Raw genomic sequence first — 20,217 nt, forward strand, 5'->3', positions numbered from 1 at the left:
TGGAGCTTGATCCACAGTAATGGTGAAAATAAATACATTCATTTTTCATTTAATTGCATTTTAAAAATTATTTAAATCATGTTCCTTTGCCTCAAAGTACTCGTGGTGTACTCAGGACATTGTCTTTTTTTGGTTTACATATTTAATGGAGTCCCTGGACGGTGTTCTTTATGAAAACAGAGACCAATGTTTGAATAAAATGGCCACCAGCTTCTTCTGGAAAACAGGAACCTACGCGTTCCGCCGAAACAGTCATTTATTTTTTCATTTTAAATGCAATGGAAGAAAATTATCAGTAAGTGGTTAGATAACCACCCCGGGATATTAAAATTCTAAGTGGAAACAATTACATCATTATAACCAGTGACTCAAGTACAACAATTGTCTTAGAGGGTTACCTGAAAATGTTCACCCCGGTTCATCTCCGTTGACCGAAATTCAGGAGAATCAATAAAAGAATTGGGGTAAATGTTATGAAGAAAATGTCCACGGTAGGAAACCTTCATTCTGAGAAGATTTATGCAAATATAAAATCACAGCAAAGTTAATTTAGTCTGCATTTTAATTACACAGAGAACATTCATCTGTAAACTGCTATTGTCAGAAACAATTGAAAAACATGCTAATAAACTACCTTCTATTTTCTTTTTATTCCTGAGCACATACTTTATTGTACAACTCTGGTGCTTTACGGTTTTGAAAAAATAGTTTTGTAAAAAAAATAGAGATGACTAAAGCAGCATTACATGCTGTGCAATATTTCATTACAGGATTGAAGCTGTGGGTCTCCAGAGCTGAACAGTGTTAATTTCAGCTCCGGGGACCCCCTGCTCCCAATATACTTACACCCATAGTAGGTGCTGCCAGTATCTCTGTGGAGTTTAAATGGTCGGTCACGCAGGGCCAATAGGAAGCAGCAAGGGATGACATCATGGCTTCTTATAGGCTCGCGTGAAGCGGGACATTTTAACGTTGCCATTATGTTAGAAACATAGTTCCCTGACTGCAGAGATACCGGCACCCCTACGGAGATAAGCATCTGTGGAAGCAGGGGATCCCCAGAGCTAAAATTAACGCAGTCCAGCTCCGGATACCCCCTCCCTGCTTCAATCTTGTAATAAAAAAAATAATACATTTATTAGATTTGAATGTCCCCCAACCCAAGCTCAGTCCCACTACTTTTTATCAGTACTACAGTGTAAGTGTTAAAAGGCTTTGAGTCCTATTTGGAGGAAAGCGCTATATGAAATAAAATTATTTTAAAAATTCATATTAAAAACAGGAATGTAAATCAATCATTTGTGTAATATTTTTTTCTTATGCCAGTCATGTATCTTCATGAGATGCTTCAAACACTGAATGTGAGCTCTAGAATAATGGCTTCTAAACTGTGTTATGCTGTATACAGCGGCTTCTTAGTGAAGATTTGTTTTTAAAGGTATTGAATAAGACGGTGGCACATAATATGAATCGAGCTGAGCAGAAAACAATCTTGCACTGGCCATATTGTAAGACAAATGCAAAAAAGTTGAAAGTCATTTCACGTATGAAATATGAATCCATTTTTTTTTTGTTATTATTTTATTTGCTATTCATTATTCATAAATTCTTTTTAGGGGTAATCCACAGCATGATGTTGATAACAAATGTCAGACTGGCTTATCTTTAATTGGTGAAAAAAATACTCAGAATTACCTTATATAAAACGCTGCGCTGCAGAAACAAAAATCCTCAGAAGTCGATATAAAATAGCCCACTCTGGGCATGTATAAAACAACCACCGTGGCCTAACAGCACATACAGTCAGGACCGGATTACCCAATAGCACGTGCTTGGGGCACTAGCAAAGCAGGGGCACCACAAAAAATAACAATTATTTTTTTTAAAGAATTTGATATTTCAAGTAGTCACCACAGGAAAATAAATTAAAAAACATTGTTGGATTTTTTTACACTCCACTATATACACTCTTTCACCATCTTTCTGTTCTCTATTATAACTTATCCCCACCTAAACCAGGGGGTGTACCATTAACGTAGATCGGAAAAATGCGAGGAAATCATATCCGGTTATGTGTTGCATTAAATTTATGTTTCATTATTGATATATTTTTCTGAATGATATATACTTGATTTGTTGTTGCTTTTTCTTATATATTATATATACCAAAAAAGTTGAGCATTTTTTCAATCAAATTTTAAGTGCAACATTTGGAAAATTAATGTGTGTTGATTTGTATCTCACAATAGTTGCAACATCTGCCGTTTCTAAGATCATTCTAATTTTCACCGATAGAGGTCAGGACCGACGCCATTTTGTATGTTAGTCCTCTATGGCTCGTTGCTGCATCCCTACTACGCGGCCAACGCATGCATGGCTTTGCGCAATCCCCACATTTCGCGCTTAATCTCATTTCGGTATGGGTTACGGTGACACGAGCCATAGAAAGGTTAGAATCCCTATACTAAGAATTTGTTTAAAAATTCAGTATTTCGTATGTACAAAACTTTTGCCCACTTTTCAATACTGCAATTATTTTCAAAGCAAATGTAAGTGTTATACTGGTTTATTAGTAAATTAAAAACCGTAATGGTAATAATGCTGAATATTTATGCGTTCTGTATAAATGAAAGAAAATGAAGCAGTTTTTATTGAAATTGTAAAAAAAAACAAAAAAAAAACTATTTTAATTTCAGCATACATGTACATTTTATGTCATTTCGAAAAATACAATTTTATTTTATGGTTTAGTATTGTTTTTATTTTAAATTGGGGTACATCGTAACCTTTTCAGTGTTTAGGGCCTCTAGAGGTCTTAATCCGGTCCTGCATACAGTAGCAAATATTTTGAACGAGGGAATAAACTCTTCATAAAACAGATATCGTAAGACACTTTGTATATAAATTCAGCAGTTTATATAGTTAAGGAACTTTTTTCCCCCTGTGTCTTTGAAAAAAAATTTTTTTTTTACATTATTTCACAATAAATCAATACAGTTAATTTCTAAGAAAATCTGCAAATGGTGATAAAAAACAAAGTACGAAGAAAAATGTTATAAAATCTGTGGAAGTGAAACAACCAATTGTGCGAAAGAATAAGATATTATAATTCACTAATTTTACATGTATCAAACATAATAAAATTCCTGCAATTTGAACATAATACATACTTTCCTTTGAGCAGGATACTTAAGCGATCATCAACAGAAGTTTTGTCCTCCACGGCGTATGTCTGGCCCTTTGTTAAGGTCTGAATGCTACAGAACTGCCCAGTGAGTCTCTGAAATAATTCAGGAGACACATGAAGTGGCTCAAACATCCGGTGGTAGATACCCTTCAACTCCTTTTCGATCTTAATCTGGAATAAAAAACGTAAAATCGGATTTTAGGAGCAGGGAGACAACACACCAGAAAACATAAAACTACATGTGCTGGGATAGGTCACTAAACATCACCACATGTTTACATATCGAAGTGGGATTATCCTTAATAATAATAATAATAATAATAATAATAATAACAACATATTATAAATAACATTTCAAAAGGAAGGGATTGTTATTGTTACATTAGATTATAAATCATAGTTTAAACTAAATACGTAGTGTCCCACTAAAGCAGCAACCCAGCTTGACTGACCTCCATTTTACAGCATGGGAGCCGGAGGGGGGGGGGCGGGTTGGGAGTCCTATATAGAGCTGAACTTCATTATTTTCAGATCTGGGATCTCCTCGGATTACCAAAATAATGAAAACTAGGAAAAGCAATCCTACTGCCCAATGCTGGTCACCCAGTCCAAGGGAACTCATACAACTGAAATACTGCTCTAAAGCAAACATTTCTAACATTATTTGAAATCATTAAATCACTGTTAAGCAAACAATTAAAGACATACAGTAGGTACTACTGTAAGCCACATGACATTTTACAAGCCATACAGCTAAGGTAGCTTATGGTTTAGCATTGCCTAGTAATTAATGGCTAATACTGCATTACATGGTCTCAGTGCCTTCACTTTGCAGAAACGTCAATACAAGTTGCTTATGTCATTGGTGTTTTTATTGTCCTTACTTTTTCTTTCTGCCCTATTTACTGTTGTTTGTATTGTTTTATATTAGAACTTTTCTAAAGCCAAAGCCGAAAAGTAGAGCAAAGATTTACATTTTATACACGACATCCCAATTCAATGTTGACGTGAGGAGAGGACTGTAAGGACACTGAAGTAAAACTACATGTTACTTTGCTTACCGTAACATGCTAAATGAATGATTTATTTCAAATATGACGTCTCACAGGCACTTAAGATGACATAACAGAAATTGTGCCCATGTTGTGATCTCCCTCAGAATTAAACCTTTTTTCAAAATAACATACAGTATGTACAAAAAAGGAAGGTAAATGGCACAATAAAATAATATTTTACAGCAAACCCAAAGTGCCCGTTGTATTTCCTACATATACAGCATGTATTTGGACCTTACAGGTGGGGCCCCCTTGAGATGAGAGCACTGGTCAGATAAGTCATTGGACACCTGTAACCTATAGTTTGAGTGCACAAGATTTTTTTTCTATTTCTGCTATTCCTTTGCAGGCCATGTAAAATAGTTAAGGAATGTATTGGTGATAAATGTGCTGTTATTGGTGTTGCAGATTCTAGTTGAATGCCAAGTGACAGATTTTATTGATGCATTTATTCTACTGAATGTAATAAAACAAAGTAGAGGTCAGTTAACGCTTCTGTTCCCTTCCTGTCGCGTTATGGATCAGTTGCCTGTTTCTATAAATTTTTGACTAGTTTATAATTTGAAACATGTGTGTACTGTAGCATCATCACTACAGGAAACGCAAGAAATGTTCTTGAATATCAGCAGGAAATTTCTCTCTGTGCAGACTGAGACCCATCTACTTTCCTAGTGAGGGACTTGGGGTTGCCAGGTGTCCAATATTGAAAAGTACCGTCCTGTAAAAGAAATTAGAGGTAATACTGGACATCTATGTATGCATGCATGTATTACCTGCGCTCCCGTGAGCGCTTGAAAGGAAATTTTTTCTAAGACCCACGCTTCCGCACGCTTGCGGAAGCGTGCGCGAGCCCCTGCTAAAGCCGCTCTCATTGCGGCTGCAGGGGCTCACTGGTAAGCGTAAGCGCGCCTCAGCACGGGTCAGCGCCTAAGCGCTGACCATGCCCGAGGCCTTAACCTGTGTGCTGTGCTTCTAAATCAGGGCCCGACATTTCTTACTTCTCACAAGGCCTTCAAAAGAACAACTAGGGAGGAGAAAAAGGAAGAAGAAAAAAAGACACAAGGAACAGACACAATAAATAGAAGAAAGTGTATATTAGTAAAATAAACAGGAAAGCCAAACTATGGACAGCTCAGAGGTGCAGAGACATTCTAGAAATGGAATAAAAAGATAGGAGAGGGGTGAGAAAAGAAAGAAAGCAATGGAAGAAGGAAGTTGTGTTTGTTTTTCAAACCTACAGCCCGGGCCATAGAGATGGGGAGAGCAGAGGCGCGCTAACGCTGAGGCTCGCCTGCTTCAGTCAGCGCGATTGCACGGACTTGCAGGCGAGCCAGCGTGCGCGAAGGGAGCCGGGGGGAGGTGGTTGGAGGCGGGGCAGTGACGTCGCTGGGCCAATCGCCCGCGACGCACTGACGTCGATGTCACGGCGCCGACGTCACAGCGCCGTGACGTTGACGCTGCTGTGCTATGATTGGAGGTTTTCAGCCGAAAAACAGCTTGGCACTCGGCTGAAACCTCCATCTCGTCAGCACGCCTGCGGACGCTCGCGTGAGCCCCCTCTCAAGGACGCCTCAGCACGGCCTGTCCGTCTATGGACTCAGCCTAAAAATAAAATAAAAATACGACAGGAAGATTTTTGCCTTAAAGGGAAAATTGTGAAAACCAGAATACCATTAGCAATACATTCGGCAATGATTTGGAAGTTTGTTTGATAACATTCCCTAGAAAACAAAAAATCATAAACTGTACTTACGGGTCTTTTTTTAAATACCAGGTAAGTAAAATGCATACAATTGAGACCAAGAAAGACAGCGTTCCATATCAAAATGTCCAAAGCACATCGAAAGAGAGCTGCCCAAAGGATAAAGAAAGCACACCCTGCAGAAAAAGAAGATAGTTAGATAACTCATACTTTGACAAAATATTGCTAACTCTTTCCCATTTGCAAAATGCACCACATGTATTAAAGTTTTAAAAACGGACGCTCTATGGCAGAGGTTCCCAATTCCAGTCCACAAGGACCGCTGTTTGAGCACAAGTGGTTCAGTGAAAATGATTGGGCCACGTGTGCTAATGAGAGGACAGCTTTAAACCCTGCACTGTGAGGAGTCCGTGAGGACTGGATTTGGGAATCTCTGCTCTATGCCACAAAAGCATTTTGATTCAAGCCAACGAGGGTCCACTAGTCCAGGGGTGCACAAACTTTTTTATCTGCACCCCCTCCCCCCCCCCGCCTGCTCTCCCCCCCCCCATCATCTTTTCTCCGGTGTCATCTGACATAATAACGTCATGTGACATTGCGTGGCCATTTGACCCCACGGTGTCATGGCGACGCGTCACCAGAAGCCACCGGAGACCAGATAAGAGGGAGTTACAGAGGCCTCGCACGCTCCCCGAGCATTTCATTTAAATGTTGAGGGGAAGAGCGCAGGGCCTCTGTAAGCGCCGTGCTCCCCCTCTCCTCACCCTCTCCTCCCCCCCGGCGTCCGGATTTTCTTTACAAGCGCACTGGCAAATGTCTTAAGAAATGTATGCAAAAGAAAAAGGTTTACCAATTGTCAATGTAGCACAATCAATTTAATTCGCACACCAATAATGATGGTTTTGATTGGTTGCACCTAGTTCATGTTCAGCAGCAATCAAATAAATATTTTTAGGATATTAGAATAGGAGGCTCCCTATCCTCAGAGTGGATCTGCCCTAACCCATCCCCTTATTCTGCACACCCTGCCTCTTCTGGTTTAACGCACGTAAATATCTGACCACTTCTTCAGTGTTTCTTTAGCCAGCTCATCCTCCTCTTTACTCTCTCACTGTTGGCATACCCCAGGGCTCTGTTCTAGGACCTGCCATCTTCTCTGTTTATATAGCCTCAATGCCAATGCTACTCTCTCCACTTCCTCTCCTATTCTCTCATGCCACCAACTTTCTGCGATCTTCTCATGGATGTCCTGTCACTATCTCGAACTCAACATGGCAAATACAGAACTTCACATTTAGTCCAAACTCCACACCTGTACCCGATATCTCACTTGCAAGAACAGACTACACTGTCCTCTCGATACCCCAAGCCAGATGTTTTCATTTTTTACTCCTCCTTCACCTTTATCCCACATATTCAATAACTCACCAAATCATGTCATTTGCACCTCTACAATATTGCTAAAATACTGCCCTCTCTCACTGCACAATCACCAAAATTATTATTCACTCATTATGTCCCGACGGGACTATTTCAACCTGCTTCTAGTTTTTCGCCCTGCCTGTCGACAGTCCCTTGTACAGCCCAAGCTATGTTGGCAGCGACCAAATTACTACTGGCGCTCCACTACCAGGACAACTCACCGCCAGTCACCACCCGCCATTTTTAAATGTCCTCAGAGAATGTCGCCAGCCACAGGGCACATCTCCCCAGCCACCGCCACTTCTCCGCTGGCATTTGTGAGCACGCCCATGCGTGCACCCAGCCAGGACACATTTTTTCATTTCTTGCATTGCATTGAGTCTGAGGACATTTAAAAATGGCGGATGGCAGCGATGTGATCGGTGGCGAGGCAACCGGTGGCGAGTGGTGCTGGTCCCATTCTGCTGCTGTCCCACTATGGAAATCAGTATATTGGCTCCCAATACCCTTCAGAGGAGTCAACTTAAAAACACCTACAAACTAACTTCAAGACACCTACACAACACCACTCGTCTCTACGGTCTGACAGCTAAATCAATGCTGATAAACTCCCCCCACACACACAATTCCTTTTGTCTCCGTTCCCCACCTTCTTAGATTATAAGTTACTTACGGCAGAGAACCTCCTTCCTATTGTCCCAGTTTATCTCATCTTATATCTACTCTTCGTCATACAATGTAAATATCATCCTTCTCACATTGTGCTGCGCTACGGAATACAAATAAGAGATCATAGGACGCTTTACTATCTACTGGTTCCCGAGATATTTAACTTTCTATGCGCTGGTAAAATGAAAGCAGAATCAAAGATGCGGTTGTCCAATAGAAAGCTGGGATGTCATACTCAATCGGGAATGAGGCTTGGATGGCGGCCATATTGATTGCCCAAAATGCACCAGAAACACTGCTATAGAAAAAAAGGTAAATATTTCTGGAACCGGAGATAAGTATAGTATGGTTCAGCTCTTGTAAGGCCCCCAGTACCAATTCAGTAAAAAAAAAAAAAAAAAAAGTTCAAGAAAATGTAGTGGGATTTCTTAAAAAAAACAAACAAACAATGACAAGTGCAATACCGCGCGTAATTGATTTAGCTATTCACAGTTTCAAGTCAAGGTAATGATATTGGAGCTTATTTGTTTATTATTTTCAATCATGATTTTAAATTAAAGTGCAAAAACAGTGACTAGTTTTAACATCTCTGCCGTAACCAAGTCACTCCTTAGCTATCCAAAAGGCAGCAAAGGAGTTAAGCAAGTGTCAGACCCCCAAAGTGGGGAAATAATCGGTTTTCGAATGAAATCCCCCAGCATGGAATGATACAAATTGTATTTGATGGGTGTATAATTATTTTAATAGCTAGTCAAAAAACATTGATGGCCTGATTTTTTAATTAAGCATTGCCAATCATTCTAAGCTGTCATATTTCTAAATATCAACAAAGAAAAATGTCAGTTGTAAACTATTGTATGATATATGACTCACATTTCTCCAAGAGATCTAGAAAACCACAAATCCTGTGTCAAGCCCTGACATTTATTCCAGCCTATATTAAATTCCTGACTTATTCATATTTTTCATCCCACAATTTGAAAAGCTGGGAACGCAATGTCACTGCGCTACCATCAAACAGACTGACAGATTTAATTAAATGAAGATGGATATTCTGCTTTTACTTCCTTTTTGTATAAAACTTGGTATTGATGGCTCTGTGCCATTTGTTGACACCATTCCCTGTATCAAAGTTCATCAAAGCCAAGTGGCATTTTATGCATATACTTTATAATGCTTTGGGGAATGGAAACGTCATTGGAGTTTTGTGGCCATTATACCGTAGCAAATGGTGTTCTGGAGTTTAATAAGGAAATAAATAGATTTGTCCAGTGATCAGAGGTTAGAATTTTTTTGATAAACACATTAGGTTACTTCACAACAATGAACTCATTTCTGTGAATAGTTGAAAATATGATGATATGATCTCTCTCTCTCTCTCTTTATATATATATATGTGTGAAATAATGTTTGTGTGTGTATTTGTTCCCCCTGTGATTGGCCGACGGACAGCCACAGCTCATTGGCCAGAGGGTGGGCTGACGTCACAGCAGGGCATACCCCCTTACACCGCGTGCGACTCTTGGCCTCACTTGGACTTGGCAGGACCACTCCTTTCACAACGCTAGCCACGCTCCTTGCCTCACTGCCACTGATTTGACCCTTCCACCCGCTCCCTCACTCTCTCCCCCCCCTCACACCGCTACCCACGGGCCTCCGCACACCACTCACCTCTCTCTCCCCCCCCCGCTCATATCGCTACTAAACCTCCCCGGCGCCACGCTACCCACGGGCATCAGCGCCTCCGCGCACTCTCCTCTCTCCTCCTCCCTCCCCCCCCCCCACCTAACTCATTCACTATGTCTGATATTCACTCTGCTCACGCCATTCAGGCGTGTGTGCATGTTCCAACACAAAATAACCCCTGCACCCATTCACTGTATACGGTCACATATTACACTACCAATCAAGAAAACTGGATAACTAAAAGCAACATTACAAATACATCTGCACATTTGCTAATCACACCTACAAACAATTCATACTATGGACTATGAGCATTTCAGAATGCTGTCATTACCATGTCTGTACTGTGACACTTCAAACCTACTGTAATGCAATGAGGTATTGTCTGCAATGTACTGGGACATTTCCTACCTCATGCAGTTCTCTATTCCTGCACTGTCTCTGCACTCTACACATCACCATGATGCTATTTTACTTCACTGTGTACACCACTTTCTACACGCTATTGTCTGTGCCGTGCTGGGACTACTCAACACGCCACACAACGCATGCTGTGGGGTCACCTTCAAAACATTCACACACCTCTGCACCACACACTACCTTGCACACCACACACTGTGCTTTGACCACAATCCCCTAGGCACACACTACCTACAACAACAACTATATCTTCTGCATATGCAGTCACACTTCATAACAATCACAACTCAATGTGCTCAGACTACACTTTACGACCATACGTATACCATACCATCAACCTCATCTCACGATCGTGAATCTCCATCTTTGTGAACGGAACACCTACTGAGTAGTTACGTTGACACCAAAAAATTCCATTCTGTTCTACTGTTTTTATAATAGACTATTAAATTATATCTCAATAATAACATTCATTGCATGTCTTTTCATCTTTATTCAACATGCTTAACCTATCTTTACACTCTTTGTCACTCATAATAACTCACAAATTTATCAGCTAGTGTATACTATACATGGAAGAAAAAAGAAAAACACTTCCTGTAATAAAATGTTTATGAAGACCAAAATCGTTATGTTTATCCACTAAAACTGCACGGTCAAATACTGCAGATAAGCCTCCTAAAGATTGTGGATTCCACCATGTATGAACAGCCTAGAATGTCAACCTAACACAATAATCTGCAATAGATGCATTACTTGTGTGTAATAATGATTCTTCTTGTGTAATTGTATCGGTTTGCCTCCCCCTTTTGTAAAGATGATACTTTTGTTTCACACGGCACTGGAGATACTTGACGTATGTGAGCATGATCTAAGACTCGCTGCAGCCATTTCGCCGCCACTGATCAACCGCCGACGGGCATCTCGCCGCAAAGCTAACCCCCTAACCATGCCCAAATAGCCCCCAAAGTGAAATCTTTACCCAACTCCGTTAATCCCTTACCCTAAAACTCTAACCTTAACTCCTAATGCTAACTTAATCTTAACCCTAAAAACCTTAGCCCTTACCCTAAAACCCTAACCCCTTCACCTAAACCCCTTACTTATAATCTGAGCCCATACCCTAAAATCCTGACCCTAAAAAGTTTAACCCCTTAAGTTAACATTAATAACTTATCTTGGCAGCAAGAAGCTCTCAGCGGCAAATTGGTTGAGGCAAGTTGTCCCATTCCGATATGAGCATGTGGTTATGTAAAGGGGGCATTGGACGATCTGTACATACTCACGTGTAAGATGTATGTGCTCTACAGACAGCAGAATGCAAAAAAAACCCTACACATTTATAAATGCAAGAACATATTTCAAGGCTTACCTAAACACAGCATGGCACGCAGAAAAATCATATGAAGGTTCAGAGTAGTTGGAATAACCAGTCCTACCGCGAAACATGCATTTGCCAAATGAAAAACCAAATGATGTATCTCTCTCCAGTTTTCACACACTATTTCATCTTCATTCAAATCCATTTGTGTAACATTATTGAACTCGGGAGTAAAATCTACTGGCAACATGGTGATCAATATATTTTCTGTGTCCATCTTCAAAAATCCTGACGATATGGAAAGAAAATGTAGTCAGTGCAGAAGCCAAAGAATGTATTTGCAACCATATAAAGGCTATGTCATTTCACTATAGCAAAGCTGCAAGAAACACAGTGTAAATTAAACAGACTTAAATTGTTAATACAGTACTATACAAATTGTAATGTGACTATTGGCTATACTATTAAAAAAAAATTGTATGTTTAACATTACCTAGTTAACATATATAGTCAACATAAGGAAACATATATTGTAGATCAGGGGAGCGCAAACTTTTTTCCCTGCGCTCCCTTGCCGGCAGTTCCCCTCTCTCTGCGCCCCCCTCCCCTCCGGCATCATGACGTCACAGTTGCCATGGCGACGTATCTAAGAAGCCACCAGAGCCAAGGTAAGTGAGGTTTACAGAGGCCTTCGCCTCTTCCCCGGCACTTAATTTAAGTGCCTTAGGGAAGCGCGGGAGCCCCACGCAGAGTCTCAGGGGGCGAGCCCACCCAGTTTGCGCACACCGCTGTTCTAGATCATGGTGGACCAGTATTTGCAGCTTAAACAGATTTCAGTAATGGCGTTAACACGGTCCCACATAAAAGAATGCTAAAGTTGGAATCCCACAGTTCACCTTTATAATAAGGGAACTGTAATACTGGCGTTGGCCAGCTTTTAATTGCACTAAATCACAAAAGCATATGCTTCATTTATTTAACCCCTTCAGGGCATTTTCACATATTTCACAAAGTTTAGTCCACAGGACAATAAGAGATTACATATCTTCAGTGTAGGTACCTGCTAAACAGAGTCTTCCTTGATGAGGTTGGCAGGCTTGAATCATGTTTTGATCAAAAGATTCAACCAAAAGACTCCTTTGTCACACAGACTTAGGCTTGTTATATAGTTCTCGCTGCTGTGCATGCGGGCGCGCGACCGGCATTGCGCGTGGCCTGCGCATTTAGTTGCTAGAGTGCAAGCGGTGACGCGCGCGGTTAGGGGGCGTGACTGACGTCCCAGCGTTAGGCCGCGCTGTGATTGGCTCGCAGCATGACAGCAGCGCGAAAATACAATTTTATTGTATTTTCTCTGGTCTGCCGCACCATTGCTCACGGCCGTGTGCGCGTGCGTCCCAAGTATACAAACGTCTGGATTACACAGCCAATTATAATTGCTAAACAAGTTGGAATGCCTGGGATTGGGTTAGCAGGCGGTTGAAAGGATAGCACACTAGGAGATTGGTACACAGAGGAGGCCAAGGTGCCCAGTGGAATATCCCGGGAATCGGTGCACTTTAATGGATTTACAGACGAGCCAACGAGTATTCTAAAACTTGCCTTAAACTAGCCAAGTACATTTCAGTGACATTTCTGCAGAGGCTAATGGCCCATCGGATTAAAACAGCAGGGGTCCCTGGCAGTCCCATTCAGTTTAATGTTAATCCGATGGGCCATTAGCCTCTGCAGAAATGTCACTGAAATGTTGCAGTATGTACCCGGGTCTTTTTGGTAATTGCCACTGGTTTGTTTTAGAATAACCGTCGGCACTACATTATTAGTGACATTACAAATGGCCTGGAAGAGGAAGTGTGCCTTTTTCCAAATGACACAAAGGCCTGCAACAGTCCTGATACTTCAGGAGGGGTGAACACGATTCATGATTTAGTTGATTGACAAAATGTGCAAAATCATGCACTTGGGCCCCAAGTTCCCTAAGGCAGAATACAGGAGAAATGGGACAATCATGTTTGCTATTGCAGACAAAGGAGGCATAGACATTATTTCAGCTGCCTTCAAAGTGGGCAAGCTGTGTAACAAAAACAATGGAGATGCAGCAATATGGGTTGTATAGGGAAAGGTAATTGCTGCAGGTATTGAGGCCACTTTTTTTTTTAAACAGTTCAGTTTTGGTGAGCATATCACTGGAACAACATAACAAATAAATAGAGATTGTGCAAAGAAGAAGGTAGGGGAGGGTAGGAGGAGAGGGTAGGGGAAAGGAGAGGGAAATGGGGGAGGAGTAAGGGGAGACAAAGGAAGAGAGGAGGGAAGGAATTTTAACAAGTCTCCTGCATTTGAAGGATACACAAGAAGAATGAATAATACACGTTTAACATATGTTAGGTGCACCTTTAAAAAGTCTGGTACTGAACCCACTTTGTTTCTTATCTATTTGAGACATACATCAGCAGGCTATATTCTGTTATGAAATTGAACAGCTTCCTGTGCACAACGAGGAGTTAAAAGAAATCGCTTTGCAGCAAGAATGCCTTCTGCAACGCTTAGCTGAGGTTTACTTTGTAATGTTATATTCTTGTGAATTTGTTGACACATTGCTAGATGAGATCTTTCTGTACTGTACGCATTAACCGATATGTGGTTTTCTTGAGAGGCTTCCTGGCCACTATCCCAGGATTGTCCTTTATTGTCTATGAGGCAAACAGAAAGGAGATAAGGTCTTATCTTTTCACATTGTGTGAGAATATGACACCCTTTTTGAATCTATTCTTAGCACAGCATGCCTAAAGTGCTGCTTTTACTCATGCGCTTTCGTGTGCAAAATATTTAAAACATTGGGTAGCACTGAATAGGGCAGGCCTACCTGCTCCACAAATCCATGTTAGAATAAGGCCAGGGCTGTTTTGAAACTATTAAAAAGAACAATGCATGCAACATCCTCCATGTGTGTTTTAAGTAAGTCAGTCCTGTTGTATTAGATAATACTGTACTTACCTTTTTTATTTTGAAATTAAATTCTTAATGTAATTTTTATGAGTTTTAATATACTGAGCATCCTTTGATTTCTATAGCAGGTTTTAGCCCACATATCCAGCTGTGTAGCATTTTCCTGTTTGTGATAATTTGTTGCCAATATTCTCAGCAGTTTGAGCTGCAAACTAACAATAGATAATGTTACCTTGCTGATCGATCACTTAAGAACCAAATCGATCGGCAGCTTAGGTAATTAGTTTTCAATAACAAAGGCTGGGTATATTAAAACAAAAAAATTAGATTTTTTTTAAGATGCTTGGATTGCCTCTTTAAATTAAGGATCCCTGGGATCTCTGGGAACTCCCTGGGAACTCTGCTCTCTACAACCTACATTGGCCACGAATGAGTTAACATCTTGAAAGTTCTGAGTCGAGCCAATAGGTACCACATTATGCTTTCTAACATTTTCTTGACCCTATGTTCCACATTAATATGTGACTCACGCAACGGATCAGATCCTTGTGTACTTATCATAGACACAGCTATTCAGCTGTGTGCCTGTATACTCAGGGAGGCGGACTAAACCGCAACTTACCATTGGGTAATAATTTTTTGCTCCTCCCAGCCGCCACACTACAAAACACAGCAACCCTAACATTACGGAGTGTGACTCCTCCCCCTGAAGAAGCGTGCCAAGCACGTGAAACGTACGTCGGGGTATGGTGACGTCAGACGCTTGACGCACACCAGGAAGCACGGCGAGTATGGGCAGCAACATGCAGTGAAGGTAGTATGATACTGACTTAGAGACGCGCTGCTGCGCTCTGTAATATAGGGGCCTTAGGTCTATTAAGACGGTTGGATCTTGAGCTATCTACACAGGCATACCTATACACGATACTGAGCGTCTCACTGTATTTAGATATACCCTCGGACCGCACACCCGCTGGCCGCGTCACACGCAGCCTACCATCTGTACGCGGGGCTGAGATCTTTATACTATTTTGCAGTGTGTTATGCCTTGTGATGTACCATAGCAGGATACACAGCTATTACCCTATATTGACCTACATCTATGTGGTAATTCCTTTCACTTGCAATGCACAGTCTACTACCTTCCATACAAGTATTGTAAATTCCAATACATGTGTATATACGCATGTGCATGTTGCTAGACAGTAGCCCACCACCGTTGACTCCGTGAGGATTTTAATATCCAGTATGTGTGTATGTTTATTTTCCCCATAGTTGTTTATTTGCGTCGGTCATTGAATTAATAAAAACTTATTATTTTTGATTTTATCTGCTGCCTGTAGGTTTGTGGCAGGAGGTTATATACCTCCCCTTTTGGTCCTAGTGATTGCACTTATGCTTATCACCCCATACATACCTTTGTATGATGACTTCTGAGTGCTATTGTTAGGGCTTATAGTGACTTTCTCTAGTCATTTATTCAAGTGTTTTCAATCTCTTTAAATTGACACAAGCTCATAAAGATACCACGTGAGTTGTGACATGTCTGACATCCAAACTCCAACACTGTGCTACACATAAGTGTGTAGCAGCAACAGCAATGGAAGAATTGTTGCAATTATAACAGACATTGATACACAACCAATGGCCCAGCCAGGTCCCAGCATCATTTTTGAAGTGGACTGTATGCTAGTCTGCGCCCAGTCTGTTAGGTAACGGATTCCCTGTAGCTGTGACGATATACAAAAGGCTCTCTCACACACACACACACACACACAAACAACTTCTTTTTTTAAATAGTTTTTCGAATACATAAATACAAACAAACAATTGCAATACGGAAACCTTAAGGCAGGGGGGCGCAAACTTTTTTCCCTGCGCCCCCCTGACGGCTGTCCCCTCGCTCCCGCGCCCCCCCCAACCCCAACTTACCCGCGCTCCGGCGTAATGACGTCACGTTGCCATAGCAACGTGACGTCACATGACCTCGCAGCGTCATTTTGACGCCGCGTTGCCATGGCGCCACAGGGAGGAAGCCGCCGGAGCCACGGTAAGTTAGGTTTACAGAGTCCCTGCAGCTCCCCCGGCACTTAATTTAAGTGCCTTCGCGAAGCGCGCGGGGCCTCTGTAAACCCCGCGCCCCCCGTCGGCAGTGTCGCGCCCCCCCTGGGAGTCGCGCCCCACAGTTTGCGCACCGCTGCCTTAAGGTACACAATACCATAAGAAAAAAGGGAAGAAAGGGTCGCCATCAGCCGCAAGGTAAACGGCCTCCTGTTTCCCTCTTATAATCCCACCCCAGAAGCCAGGTAAATCTGTAACCCCCCCCAGCAGTTCCAGGGGAATCTAAGCCATGCAGGAAAGAAAGGTGGGAATGTAAGGGGAAGAGGGGCATGGCCACCCAGACATTACACCCCATCCTTAATGCAGTGGTCATTCCTTTTATGAAGCTTAGACTGAGAGACATGCGGCTTATGGAATCTACTGGATAGAGTTCTCTGGTGAGTAAACCATCTAAAAAGGTGCACTGGAGGATCAAAATGTAATTTGCACGTGTTCTGCTTTAAATACAGTATATGTCTACGTATGCATAGTTAATTCTCCAACTTTCCTGCCAAGCAGCAATCCTGGCTGCTTTGGGGTTCTTACAGTGTTTGAACTGGACCATGCTATTTGGAGCTCTGGGGACCTCCCTGGGAATCCCCCCTCCCCCCACGAGCCCAGGGAAACAATGTGAAAATAAAAAAGAAGGGAAATGTGACCAAAAATGTCCAATAGCGCAAATGTAGGAGGCAGTGAGATGTGGGAGGAATTGTCACTCGATAGGTAGCAAATGACTGGAGCAACAAATGGGGAGAAGTAATTGACCCGTCAGATGATAGATTGTGGATGCAAACGTGGAAAAATCAGGCTGATATTGACCTCTATAGATGGAGATGGGGGGTATGCAAATAGCATAGGCAAGGGATTAAGGAATGGTCTCACCAAAGGATGTAACCGCGAAGACCACAGGGGTCTCCGCGTCCCTCTATCAGCACACCAACAAAATGACGCTGGAGATGAACATGTGATGCTGATCCGGGTAACACTGGAGACGCTGTTCCACTTGCACTTCCTGGATAACCCACTCACCCAAGACAGCTGTATTCGTTCAAGTTGAATATTGACTCGTGTCTCTGCTTGATGTCAGACTCAGACTCAGCCAGACAGACAGACAGACAGACAGACAGACAAATGCAGCCTTCCACTTTGTTCCGCCAATATAACTGAAATAGTTGCTCTCACTCCTCACATGCGATTAGGCACTCCTCTCACAGTCAGCTGTCGGACATTGATGACGCGAACCTACGCCGTCTCGTCAGCTGTTGCGCCGACTTCTTCAAGGGTGGGGTTCTTACAGTGTTTGAACTGGACCATGCTATTTGGAGCTCTGGGGACCTCTCTGGGAATCGTCCCTCCCCCCACGAGCCCAGGGAAACAATGTGGGATCTTACACGTGGGTCAATACGAAGCTTAGTATTAGATGGTCCAGGGAGCCATCTTTAAAGAAAGTTAACCGGCACAACGATAATATATAAGATAAGTATATGGCACCAGTGATCCCCAGAGCTGAAAATAGTATGGTTCAGTTCTGCCCCCCCACCCCCATACTTCAAAAGACTATTAAAAAAAAAAAAAAAACATTATTTTTTTTCTTCAGATTTGTGATTTTTTTCAGGCATCTGTGCAGGGTGGGGCATCTTGCTAGTCAGGACCAGGGTTGCAGCAATTTAGGTGTATGGTATCACTGGCGCTGTCTTATATAATTTACTAGCTGAGAGACCCAGCGTTGGCCGGGATGTAAGTGCGTAATAGGTAGTATTATGTATAAATGGTGGAACAATAGGTGACTATTTGTTGTAAAGGTTGGATAATAATGTTGAAAAGAAAGATGCAATAAAATGTAATACGATGAGGGGGGGAAGGGGAGCGGAGAGGGGGGGGGAAAAGGGGAGTGGAGGGGAGGGGGAAAAGGGGGGGGAAAGGGGAGGGGGGGTGAAAGGGGAGGGAAAGGGGAGGGGTGGGGAAGGGGAGGGGGGGAAAGGGGAGGGGGGGGAAAAGGGAGGGGGGGAAATGGGAGGGGTGGGGAAGGGGAGGGGGTGGGGAGGGGGTGGGAAAGGGGAGGGGTGGGGAAGGGGAGGGGAGGGGTGGGGGAGGGGTGGGGAAGGGGAGGGGGGGAGAAAGGGAGTGGTGGGGAAGGGAGGGGAGGGGGGGGAGAAAGGGGAGTGTGGGGGGGAAAGGGGAGTGGGGGGGGAATGGGGAGTGGGGGGGGGAAAGGGGAGTGGGGAGCAGGGGGCATATGTATTGTCATAATGTATGTATCCGCATGCCCCCCCGTCCGGGCGTCCGTCCCCCCGCTGGCTCAGCAGCTGACCGCTCCCCCTTCTTGGTTTCCCGATGACTCGGGGCTTGCTCTTCGCCCCCCCGTTCCCCGTGACTCGTGGCTCGCTCTTCGCCCCCCCCGTTCCCCGTGACTCGGGCTCGCTCCCCCGTTCCCCGTGACTCGGGGCTTGCCGTTCCCCCCGACGCGCTCTCCCCCCCCAGGCAATCGCTTGGTCCACCGATGTGCCGCCCGGCTGACTGAGGCATGTGCAGGCGGCGGCAGGAAGCGCCCTGTGTGGGCCTGGGGCCTTGTGTTCCTGTGTGGGCCTGGGGCCTGAGGCGCGAGGGCTGCGCGGCTGAAATAGGTGAGTCACTGGCGCCATAAGCTCGCCGGGGAGGTAAGGGAACGTTGGCGGCTGGGGTAGGAGGGCCGCGCTCCCCTCCGTCCGGAGCCGGTGCAGGGTGGCGCACATGATGGGGGGGACAGTGGGGGGGACGGGACAGAGGGGGAGAGTGTGTGTGTGTGTCTCTCTCCTTTAGGCCGTCACTCCGCCTCAGGCCAATGAGAGGTGTGCGGGGGGCGGGCGGCCCAAGGGAGCAATCTCATTGGCCTGAGGGACAGAGGCTATGCAGACAAACATACAGTGCTTTCAGAAATATATAGTAGATATATATATATATATATATATATATATATGTATCGCAGAGACAGTCAGCACATTGGTGTAAAATATAAGGCAGATGCTAGTCCATAGGAGAACACACAGCATAGTTACCAGTCCAAGAACCGGTGAAAGAGACAGCATACAGCAAGGAGTAATCCAAAAGGTAATTGTATTCAAAAAACAAACAGTTACACGAAAGCCAACGTTTCGGACCCACAGGGAGACCTTCCTCAGGGCCGTGCAAACACCAAGTGTGAGTGACCAACATATATACCCCCACCCAGAGTGCACCACAAACAAAATACACCAATCACCATCACCCAATCAGTATCAAGATGCACCTCACCTGTCTGTCCCATACACCTAACCAATACCTGTACAGGAGTCATTCCCTCCAGACCTGCAACCGGATGGAATTCAATGCTACAATCAGAACGGCCCGTTCTGACGTCATCACCTGACGACTAGAGCCGGTGTCCACAGCGCATAACCCACTGCGCATGCGCGTCAATACATGCTGTAAGCTGGGGAGCCATTGCAGAAGACGCAGCTGTGTGCTGAATCAGGACACAGATCGCGTCTCTAGTAACTCTGGCAACCTCAAATGCCAGCGGACAGCTTGCGCATGCGCATTAGTAATTATAAACATCGGGCACAACACCGCGATCGCCGGCACCGTCAGGAAGAATAAAAGTGTCAACATGACTAATAATGAAACTACTAGCTATTAAAAACCAGAACAGGGGTATATATAGTAGGGAGGGGCAAATCTAAAGCGTGCAGAT

The 20,217-nt window shown here is 43.4% G+C and overlaps 1 protein-coding gene across 1 annotated transcript in view; it reads right to left on the minus strand.

Moving 5' to 3' along the window:
• Positions 1-20,217, minus strand: part of POPDC1 (popeye domain cAMP effector 1) — a 66,738-nt gene that overhangs the window by 25,253 nt on the left and 21,268 nt on the right. The window contains exons 2-5 of the mRNA XM_075595027.1: positions 11,514-11,750; positions 5,996-6,120; positions 3,171-3,358; positions 390-507 (exon numbers count right to left, since the gene is read on the minus strand). Of these exons, the coding sequence (XP_075451142.1) occupies positions 390-507; positions 3,171-3,358; positions 5,996-6,120; positions 11,514-11,739 (657 nt within the window). The 5' untranslated portion in view covers positions 11,740-11,750. The remainder of the gene's footprint in view (positions 1-389; positions 508-3,170; positions 3,359-5,995; positions 6,121-11,513; positions 11,751-20,217) is intronic.

This window comes from Ascaphus truei, chromosome 4 (genome assembly GCF_040206685.1).
Source record: "Ascaphus truei isolate aAscTru1 chromosome 4, aAscTru1.hap1, whole genome shotgun sequence".
Lineage (NCBI taxonomy): Eukaryota > Metazoa > Chordata > Amphibia > Anura > Ascaphidae > Ascaphus > Ascaphus truei.